Below are 12,088 nucleotides of genomic sequence, written 5' to 3' on the forward strand. Positions count from 1 at the left end.
CATGACGGGAAACATTCGAAAAAACCACAAGCAGCAATCCTGCGAGATTGACATTCTGATTGGTTGACGCCGAACTGTGTCATACAGATGGTACGGGTTGAGAATGCCCCTTTCTTTGCCGCACATCGGGAATCCCGAAGGTTCGGGACTTTGTAATTAAAACTGCAACCGCAAGGGGGCAACATAAGACCGCCCTAATAACATGAAGGTTCAGCTCATGCCGGAAAACACGGAAAAACCCGAAGACACCGCGCTGGTGACAAGCGGAGAAAAGAGACATGACGCTCGGCATGTCAGAATGCAGTTGCAGAGTTTTCGAATGTTTTACAGCCTACCTCACAGCTCTCTCACGCGACGTAGCCTATAATTGCCTGTGCAGACTACACGATTTCAGCCCGATTTTGCCACGATTGTGTCGTGGCCGACAAATTTCCATTTTCGGGTCCGAATATTCAAAGTCGGAAACGACGTTCGAAGGTAACTCAGTCAGTCCAGCAGAGATGCCAGAGCAACGTTTTGGTCAATGGAGAGGGAGAGAAATGCTCCGCATATCCGTCTCATTTAATCCATCTCATTTAATCATTAAAATGAAGGTGATGACTGGCGAAATTAATCAAATGACGTTTCAATAAACCATTGTTGAAATTAATGAAAATGGTTTTAGAAAATCGCCTATAGGCCTATCAGAAGGAAATAGCCTTCAATTCAACCTGAAAGACTCGATAGGGAACCTTGGATGAATTAATTCATTCATTACGGTTACAAGATCGCATTTCCGTGAATAGGCTATTATTGTCAAGGCGAAGACGAAAGAGATGGACAAGATGGACATTTAGGCTACATTTATATGCTATAGGAATACTTAGAAATGTATAGGCTATTTTAAAACGGAGTTTCATGTTCATTTTAACACTAGAAGCGCCAAGCACCGGTCATTTGACCGCTGACGCGTATTACTAAAAGCGCCGTGTAGGTTTGACCTAGATATACCTAGAACGGCCGGGCTGCGGTCGTTTGACCGCAGTGATTACAAAAAAAAAAATCTTTTCACTCGATTAAATTCCAGGACCCTACGTTCACGACTTTTCCTAAATACGCGTGTTTTGTCACCCAGAATTTTTACATGACCAAAAGCACACCGGTACAAGCTAGTTTAGAGCTATTTTGCGCTCACTTATGTGACAACACTATGTTGTCTCGCGTTCGGCCATGTTTGTCCAGGCTGCTATTCTCTTTTCTCACAGCAGATGTCGCAAGGTTCTTGTCAGTCGGGCATGAGAATAATATTTTACCATAAAACATATAGTTTATTTTTGTGCAATATGTATTATATATGTGATTTATTTTAATAACTATTTTTCATTTACATGGCATAGTCTATGGAGGCGATTTACAGTGGTAAAATGCGAGTTTGTTTTGAAAACGTTGCGACGTTGTTGTTCTATTAGGCAGGCCTACGTGTGTAAAAAATATTTTCAGCTGAAATTCGTCAAAGCCTATTTATGTACGTAGGGCGCGTATGCCTACGTACATTCATAGTTGTATCTTATCTTCTATTTGTATTTATCTTCTATCTTTTAAAGCTCAGACTAATGTACTGTATAAGCATTTTCTTACATATTTGCTGGACAAGTAAATCTATTTCCAATTGGTGGTGGTACATTATTTCAGTGGCGCAACGTTAACTCTCTCGACTACTACGCAGGAGACCTGGGTTCACAGCTTGGCACGAGCGAAATAAAATAGATTATATTGACTGACTTCTCTGACCGTTTTTCAACGTCGACGAACAATTATTTTTTGTTAATGGTTTTTAATAACAAACTATCTGAAATAAACGGATGAATCACAATACTGTTTACCATTAACGAAAAATAATTTCGCCAGCCAATCATTTTCTGAGCCAAATTGAGCCGCCATCTGACAAACTTTGACTAAGCCAGTTAGACTTTTTGCATCTAAAAATAATTATATCATAGAGACACGCGAAAAATAAACGAGCCTAGAAACTAGAACTAGGCTACATGAGATTTTCCCACTGGACACACCACATCAGTATTGTGCTCGTTGCTACAGTACACAGGACTCACAGTGAGTTGACAACAAAAGGACATGGGGGGAAAGAAGCAAACAACGTAGCCTAATCTTGATCTCGCCTTACATACTTTCCTACGTAGGGCTAGTCAGACTTTTGTTAAATCTTCAGGGCCCGGTTGCACAAACACCAAAACCAAAGATTGATGATATGAACCAAATATTCTGGAACAGACGGATTTACAACATAGCGATAGGCTATTGGCTACTGCGACTTCCACCGTTTCCTTTCCAGAGAAAATTGCTGCGCTGTTCACAACGCATGCAGTCTACATTGAAGTGAAACGTGCAGAACGTTGTCCAAAACAATACAATAACATTGTGTGTTGAGATCTAGTACTATATAGACATCTGTAGACATGAAGTGGCAACTAAAGCCATTATCAGTCATGAAAACTTTGGCGGCTGCAGCCTCATTTAGGTTTTGGCTGAGCCAGCTAGCCAGCCAACTACTTCATCAGCCAGTCGTTATTCTCAAAGCAAATGGCTTCAGGGTCTATACATAACACACTATATCCATTGCAAACATAGCCTATTTGAAACCGATCATTCCCCCTCCCCCATACACTCGTCTAGGCTAGGCTACTACAGACATCACTGCGATATTGAGGACAATTAACTGCCTCCCCACCCCCACCGCCTCTCTCTGTCCCCTGCATATAGGCTAGGCTGTAGGCTGGCTGTTTAGGCAACTCGTGGAAGAATGCGCAATCATGTTTCATCGCATATGTCAGAATGTTCGAATTCGCCAGCGTGCGTGTAGTTGTGTGAATAGAAAATAATAGAATAGAATATAGCCTATATTTATTGATGCCTTGCTTAAAAGAACTTCCGCCATGAACAGGTCAGGGATCGAACCAGCAACCCTTTGGATATGAGGCCGAAGCTCTAACCAGTGGGCCACAGTTCTCCTCAATCATTTCTAAAAAATGTGTGCATCAATGCTGAACCTCGAATTCACAGACGTTAGCTTAAATTGTAGAAACAGGCCTATAGCTTTTTTTCAGCAGACATCGCAAACATACACATTCACAAAACGGAGAATATCTTTCTGCTCAGCATAGCTCTCTATCTCCCTCCCTCCGATGTAGCTAGACCCTATAAGATGCTTCTCCCTAAATTAATAAAAAATGTTTTAGAAAGTAGCCACGGTAGCCTGTAAAATGCGGCCTGAAATCCTGGCTACTGTGTAATTGAAACCAGACTGTTCTTTGTTCCATCTTATCATTTTCGGCGGCGCAAACATATAGCCTAGGCTACCTATTAAATGAATAGAAGTGAATTTGGGGAGTGAATTGGAACTAGCCACCCATTCACTTTTAGAGCATTTTAGTTGAAAGTCAAGTTTGCTTAAGGTTTGTTCAAGAACTCTTCCAGAGTTTTTACCTCAAACAACACAAATCAACACAAATAAATGAACAGATAACTCGAACGTGCTGTATGTCATAATGAAACAACCACAGACTATCAACAACACGGTCTGACACGAATGATACATGGCTTAGTGCAAACTGAATTTATGACCAAACGATTTGATTCGTGCACGAAGCGCCATCTAGCGATCATTTTGTGTAAGTAACAGCCTCCCAGTCTAAGGACTCAGCGGTCTTTTGACCGCCTCGCCGCGCTTTAAGTAGTTCACACCAGCACGGCGCTTCTAGTAGGTCGTCAAAGCGGTCAAATGACCGGGGCGCGGCGCTTCTAGGTATAAGTGGATCAGAACGGCGCGGCGCTTCTAGTGTTAACCGGCGACGCTGGGTAGGCTACATATAGCCTACCCAGCACTTGTTAACACAGATTTTGTCCCCACCACTTTTCACAACTGAAAATAAAATGTATTTAACAGAAATCTCTTTAATACATGCCTATGCTTGTCACTTTACTTATAACCGTAGGCTACATGCATGGAGAAGATCGCGCATTTTGTAACATTGTAACAATGGATGGTCAGATATGCGATAGGGCAGTGAGGGTGATTCATTGTAACCATCGACTAGTAGGCCTAGCTCCGCGAAATAAGTTTCTAGCAACTTATATAGATCTCGGTATGCATGTTCATGTTGATTCAGAGATAGGCATAGACTACCGTAGGCTACTGTGCGTCAAGCTATGAGCATTTTATCATGTGGTGAATTAATGACTAACGTCAGTTTAACATGTCAGAACTTTTGATCGGCGTTTCAAGTGCATGCCGCGGCGTGGATAAATAAACTCGACTGACTGAATCCCTTATATTTGTTGGCAAGTGTTAAAGTGTAGGCTAAGCGACAAGGTCTCAAGACTCGAGCTGTGGCGCGACTGGTTAAGGCATCTATACCGCACGCTGGCGGCCGCTGACTCCACGAACCTCTCCGGAACCCATCAAGACAAAAAAGCATTCTTTTATCAAAAAAATGAAAGATTTTCTCAGTTTTACGATTTTTTTTATCTTTGCGATGTCTGCTGAAAAGAAAAGTTAATATGTGAATTCGTGGTTCAGCGCACGCACACACACATTTTTACATTTACATAATTGTCGAGAGAGGGGGGGGGAGGGAGGCAGGCAGTCGTCCTCAATGTCGCATATACTGTAGGTAGGCTATAATGTCTAGTGAACTGGTTAGACGAGTGTGGGGGAGGGGGAATGATCACACAAGACAATTGCTCTTCATGCCATGGATAGTCTCACAGACGGCTGTCGATTTTTAAATGTAGCCTACTACATCACTTGCGAAATCGGACGTGGCACATAGCCTAATTATTAGGCTACTGGATTTAATATATAGCAAGTCCATAGACTTTGTTCATCCTATATTATATGCTTTTAAAATGAAATGTGCTGCGGGAAAGCATTGGGGAAGTCAGTGTAGGTTGTCCTGTAACAATTTGCCTCTTATTATAATCAAGAGTATACTGCCACTACGCACATAATAGCCTATAGCCTAAGGTTACGGGCGGATGCGAGCAACCCCATGCAAAAGAAGGCCTTAAGTTAACGGACAGAAGGCCTGTTTACATGTCAAACATGCATTAAATCTAAGAAACGAAAAACACAAATATCACACTGTATTGTGTCGCGAACAGTTAATGAGTTCGTGGCCACTAGTGCGCAACTGCATCGCGCAGTGAGCTGAAGGAGGACCGACACTTATTAACACAAAGCTTTGTAAAACACTAACAACCACCTCTCAAAGTTCATTGTCCATAAATCCAAACAATAAGTATAAAAATCCGACAATCCAAAACGATAACGAGATCTCCCAGAAACGAAAAAAGTTTGTTGAGTATAGCCTAGTCCTTCCAACAATCTCAGCTTTTGCGTTTGTTAGATAAAAGGCATCCTGTCCTGCTGTATTCCAATAAGAAAAAATCATCCACAAGGTAGGCTAAGGGTCACGGTAATGCAGCATGCAGGAATCTATATATACATATATATAACGCACAAAACTTTGTTAAGCCAGCTCCATTCATAACAATAGCTGCCGCGAGCTCTCCCCGGCCTCCATTTAAACTAAGGGCAAACCCATTAATTCGTTCTGGGCACGAATGAATGGGTTGGGAGCGTCGCCTGGCTGTGTCAGCAGACTGCAATACAGTCGGTCTCGAGGGGTTAAATAGCGCACGTTACTTGAATTTTAATCTGAAGAAGACCACACGGTCGAAACGTCATTCCTTTGTGCTAAAGAAAAGAAAATAAAATAAAGAAAGAAGGATTTCAAGTGTGCGAACCTTTTTCCATTTTTAATGATTTACTCTTGTTCTGCACCTTGACCGGGGATGTGCACAAACTTTTTTACTACACTTGAATTTTAAACCAGCTCTTCTCTTACCAGTAGCCTATATCCTATAGCCATACTTTAATAATCAGATGTTATGCTCATTTTGTAGGCTACACCTCACCGGCAAGCACGCACGCAAATGCTGGTTTTGCACATCTACAATATAGGCTAATTGGCCAGGCTATATATAATAGGCTTAGGACTGTATTTTGCCTTCGTGCAACTTTAGTTGTGCTCAATCTAAATAATAGTCAGTAAGGATAGGTCATATTACCAAATGGCGAACCTCGAACATTATTTAGGATATAGAGCCGTGTCCATTACGCACTACAGTTATTTTTTAGGCTATTGTTTTATTTGAGTGTTTTTGTCTACCATGGCAAACATAGTTGAAACGTTCGCTCTAAACTTATGTATTTCCAATCGGCTTTCACAATCAGCTACAGCTGCACCAATGATCACCATGAAAACTTGCAATGTCTATACAGAACTGCTTTCACTTCCCCGAGTCGCCAACGCAACATGCACAACAATATACCGATATTTAGCAAACACATGTATCTCCAGCTCTCAAAACCGATGAGGTCCAGATCTCAGTGGCCTCATAGCTGCCTACAGCCATGCATAAGCCTAATGATAGCCTAATAGTTATGACATTAATAGCCTATTAATGACCTCATGTCGGAATGGCACGTTGTTTGAAAAAAAAAAAAGTTAAATACCGCCAAAAGGGGATATGTCCGAATGAACAGCGGATACCAGCTGGGTTGTAAAACATTCGAAAACTCTGCAACTGCAATCTGACATGCCGAGCGTCTGTTCAATACGGAAGAAGACCAGTGGCGTAACAAGGCAGGTGCGGGCCCCGGTGCGATATGGCCAATCGGGCCCTATTACGAGAGTCATTGAAGAGAAATATAAGGATGTATTAGCTCTATTAGGCCTACATGCAATACACATTAAGGGTGACTTCAATTCTCTATGCAAAGGACCTCTGGAAACAAAGTAGTTTAGTAGTTACAGATATATAATGAAAAACACACGACTACATAGGACCATTACATTAAAAATATAAATATATTAATAGTCTGCAGGCCAGTGAAATCTAATATTACTGCATTAACATCAACTTGCATGGAATTATGGGACCACTCAATGCCCTTAAACTTCTTCAACCCTCTGCTGAAACTGCAAGCGTAGATTGCTTGCTTGTAAACTCGCACTGCACAGAAACAAAACTTAATTTATCCTAACTTATTCAACCGTGCAGAAACCAAATAAAATCATTAATATGCATACAATACCCAATAGCCTATGCGTGAATTAGGCTGTGAGAAAATCTTTGTTGTGCAAAATCGTCAACGATGCTCCCAATATTAATGCGCTGGCTCTCGTATTTTCAATGGACAAGATAGCTAACCCACTGAGCCTCTCCTGCCCCATGCTGCTCCTTAGGTATAAGTCTTAATAAATTTGAGTTTGGAAAAAGATCGCTCAGCTGTTGTCACAGTCACAGGCAATGTCAGAAACAACAGAGTAGTAGACACACTTCCCCGAATGTGGATGTTACACTGTCGTAAATAATCTACCACCAGCAGCATTTTGGCAAGTTGAAAAATAGATGTTAGTGTTAGTTCCCCTTGCTCCTTACACTCCTGCCGCTTCTTGCAGCCGCTTTTGTGTTTGAAGGGCATTTTGCTCGGAACGATGACTGAAATGTGCCGCCGCATTATCCATTCAAAAAATCGCAACAAATTATTAGCCTAGCCTACCCATAAATACTTGCTGTATATCAGTAGAAAGAAAGATACTCTGGCGAAACAGTATGACGACAAGGAAAGATGGAAATTTGATTTAGCCGTTTTTATTTGATAGTTTGATTCTTAATGGTGAGTTCTAAAAAAAAAAAAAAAAAAAAAGGCAGGGCGGGGGTAGCGATGGGCCCCGGGATGTCACGGGCCCTGGTGCGACTGCACCTGCTGCATCTACTATTGTTACGCCACTGAAGAAGACTTTAACTTATATTACTTAGCCTATATATTTCTTATAACGAAACGTGAAGAAAAAATACGAGGACTGACCATCTCGTTTCTCCGAGTTTCCCCCAAAACCATGGCGTCAAAGAGAAATAAATATGATTTGACATTTAAGCTGATTGTTGTCAAATTTGATGATTAAATGAGATTAAGGAGTCGACTATTGACGGATTTGCGGTTTTCATCATTAAATGCAGCTGAAATGCGGGTTGAAACTTTCTGCCACCTGGTGGTTGTTTGGGTACATTGCCTTAGCCTCGAAAAAAATCGGCTTGACAGCCTGCGGGATCTCTTCGGGAGTCCCGCGGGAAAAGGTGCATTCTCAACCCGTACCCACTGTAATATATATATATATATATATATATATATCAGAGGAGGCTCGTCCATTGAGGAAAGGGAGGACAATCCTCCCTAAACTTTTCAGGGAAATTAAATAATAAAATATACATATATTTAACCAACTTCTTAACTAAAACAACATAGAACTAACTGCTTTTCAAACGCAATGTTACTGAAATCAGTGAAATTTGTGAAAGCGACCCCTATCGCAATTGAAAATTACTGCACAGAGGATCTTCCTCCTCAAGACCCCCATTAGCACCCATTATAAACTCTCCAGACCCCCGCGGCTCGTGAATACCAGTCAAGTGAATGGCCAAAGGGAGGAAGATCCCCCACGTCAATGAACCAATCAGTGGAGCTCATGCTGCTAATATCCAATCAGAAATGCATGGTTAGATCATGATTGTACAACTGGTTTGGGGTCATCAAAGTAGAGCCTGAAGCTTTAGACCCCGTTTACATGACGACGCAGGGCGTTTCTGTCTTCACCGCTTTCACACCTTTAACGACACCGGTCAAAAAAACATTGGCGTTTACACACAGAGGTGAAAACTCCAAGTTGGCCAGAAGAAGCACGCCAGTGGGTGTTCCCGATCGTAGCTATGCAAATGCCCTACCTCGTCAATGAGTGCGCTCATTCTCATTCTCACACAACACGCCATACTTGACATTTATCACGCTTATTTTCCCCTTTCAGTATATATTATTATTTTCAGGATAATAAACTTTGGTCCTTGTCTTGCCTTGCCGTAGTTCGGCAACTCTGATTGACTGACCGCAATAACCAACCACGGAAGGCAAAACGCAATATAAACCAATCAGAAGCAACGTAAGGCGGGTCTTGGCGTTGAGCGCCGAGTACCACATTTAAACAGTCTCCTACTTGCTAGACAGTCACATTTTTTTTCGTCTGGCAGCCCTGATGTAAGATATGTCAAGCACATTCTACATCGTGGATGTTTGCACAACCATTGAGAGCTAATGCACAGTATTGCTTTTCAGTTTCTGTCTTGTAGGCCTAATGTTATTGTATGGCCCCCTAGAATAATATCGAATGTCTATCAGAACTGCCCGCCGCCAAACACCTGAAGCAACCATGTATTTCGCATGCACGGTTAATATAGGCGACGAACATTCACCTACATTATTTACTGAAATGTATATGCCAGCGTGCCACTAGCTATTGTGGTATCAGACACTACAAATAGTGTAGGCTATTTTATTTACTTGGGCTACGCAAAGCACAGGGCAGTCTGTGGGGCAGTGTATTTCGAGGCATTTGTGCATGAGATGTTTCGTTTGGATTATCAAGCATGTCGTTGAAAGTGTCGGGATTTCCACCAGCTGTTTGGGAGAGAATTCGTTGAACATGCTCTGTCTGTGCTGAATTAAATTGAATTATTTGCATCGCGGCCACAAGTAGCCTATAGGCTATAACTCCTGCGCAAACAAAATGTGTCCAGCACACGGGTCCGTGATCCAGCATTGTTGTTGTTCTGCCAAGTGTCTAGTCAGGTGAGGTCAAGCACAGGGGCTGGACTAGAGGTTCGAGGTGGGGCTATGTCGTCATAAAAACCCCAGATGTGCCTTCACACGGCAAAACAAAAACGGGGTTCTCAAAAACCTCCACCCTAGAAGCAGTTTTCAAAAACCATCGTTTTCAGCCGCCAAAACGTCGTCGTCGTGTAAACGAAAGGCCTAACTGATGAAAAAAAACACAGTTTTTGAAAAAAACGTTGTTGTGTAAACACCATCTTAGAAGTTTGACACTTCTACCCAGCTGCTCACAATACACGTTACCAATCGGCTGAAAACATTCTACTCAGAAACTCAAAATAAAATATTTTCTTTAATAAAATATAAAAATAAAAGTCCTAGCATAATTTCAGTGCATGCATTATGTTTCAGTAGAGGGGTATAAAACAGTAAAGGATGCTAAAAGTACTGGCAAGCTGCGGTACAAATAATTTTATTTATTAATTCCAGTTTACTTACTTTGACATTAAATCATATTCATAACCATAATGTGGGCTTAACAATTTCCCTCTCTGAAAGAACCCCATAACCCCCCCCCCCCCCCCCATCCCCATAACCCAGTCACTCCCTGAGACTGACATAAAAATTTTTAAGAAAAGAATCAAATTTGTTTGATATTTTGTATCTAAATACAAAATCTCAATCTGAATACATGAGTGTTGGGACGTGAACTTTTGTGGTGCTTGGAAACCTATAAAATTGCATATTAATAATATTGTCACTTGTGATTGTTCAATTCAATGTTACAATTTTACAATTACAATTAGGTGTTTTTCTAGCCTGATAAACCAGCCTAAATGGATTGGATGTCTAATTTAGTCTGGCCTCGATGAATGGATACAACGGAACATTGTTGATGAGCACAACCCGTTGTCTTTCAAACCGTGTCTGTGCCTATAGGCCAACGCTCCCTCAAAACCCCGCCCCAGAGCCCTCTGCCCCGCCCGCGTTGATTCAAAACACATCTCTGCGTTGTGATTAGTTTAGTTGCCATCTGCCAGATTCAGGGCAGTGTTTTCAAAATGTTCAATGGTCCGAGGCCAGACCCAAATGCAGGCAAAACATTTTGCCGTCCAGCAGTTGGCGCTGGTTTTCCAGGCTAGTGTTTTTCAGTAAAATGTGTGAAAAATGGCCGGAGTTCTCCTTTAATGCCTGGAGCAGAGCCTTTTGTCACTCATTACTGTCAAACAACTTAAAATTAACTCCTTTCAACAGGAAGCTTAATGTTAATGGTCATTTAACCTTTGACATGTGTCCTTTCAAGTGTAGGAAAAGGAACTTTTCACTTTCACCTGTGACAGCCCAGTTGGTTCGATTGTTGACCTCCGTCACCGTGACAAAATATGGGGAACGCAGTGGCTGGTTAGGCCGGTTGGTGCGTCTGAGGTACAGTGTGATGTTGAAGTTGGTCAGAGGATACATCTTTCTTAGCACCTAGCCAAGAGGGAGGATGTTTAGAGGTTAAAGTGTGACTCCAGCAAAAGTTGATCACAGGGTGTTTTTCTGCACGCAAAAACATCAAATCATCTGTGGAGACAGTATTTCGCTGACCAAGCACTACAGAGCTAGCACCGGCATAATAGAGCGAAAAAATTGCAAACAGTGGATTAGCTAAGGACAGTGAGCCAAGCTCTTTCAATATACAATTTTTTTTAACCAGTAATATTGATCAAAACAGCACCAAACCTCTTCAGTAGTCTGTTCTGGGTCCCTACACATAAAAAGAAGCACCAACAGTGTAGTTCGCGAACCCAGAGTTTATAACAGAAGACTATTAAGAACACTTACCAATTGTACCTCTGCCTGCTCCTCTCGAAGTAAAGTCTGTATGTGTCGGTAACATTTACATTACGGCTCGCTAATAAGGTGGTAATTGTATGGTAATTTCTATGCAATTTCATGGTAACAATTCCTTGTTACCACTTATAACCAGTAATTTCTATGCAATTTCTAGTGCAATTACTCTGCTGTTTCTAGGTAATAACAATGCAAACAGCATTAATTAAGGTGGTAATTTCTATGGTATTTTGATATAATTTTATGAATTATTCTTTGTAGCCACTTATTACAAGTTATTTCCATGCAGTTTCCAGTGCAATAACTCTGCAGTTTTTAGGTAATAGCGATGCAAACAGCTTTCATTTTAAGTATAATAAAATGGTAATTTTTTGAAACTTTACTTATTGTTTTTGTTTAATTACCTGACAAACAAGGAGGTAATTTCCAGGAAAATACACAGCATCAGGGCCGTAAAATACATTATCACTTATTTCCACCCAATTACTTAGTTATTAGCCTACTAAGAAAGAGACAACCCAAGTC

At 41.3% G+C, this 12,088-nt stretch overlaps 1 protein-coding gene across 2 annotated transcripts in view; it reads right to left on the bottom strand.

Annotated features, from left to right (window-relative positions):
• Positions 1-12,088, bottom strand: part of LOC134066228 (cation channel sperm-associated auxiliary subunit beta-like) — a 195,924-nt gene that overhangs the window by 13,342 nt on the left and 170,494 nt on the right. For both annotated transcript variants that reach the window (XM_062521483.1, XM_062521482.1), the window contains one exon: positions 11,059-11,200. In XM_062521483.1, the coding sequence (XP_062377467.1) occupies positions 11,059-11,200 (142 nt within the window). The remainder of the gene's footprint in view (positions 1-11,058; positions 11,201-12,088) is intronic.

This window comes from Sardina pilchardus, chromosome 19 (assembly GCF_963854185.1).
Source record: "Sardina pilchardus chromosome 19, fSarPil1.1, whole genome shotgun sequence".
Lineage (NCBI taxonomy): Eukaryota > Metazoa > Chordata > Actinopteri > Clupeiformes > Clupeidae > Sardina > Sardina pilchardus.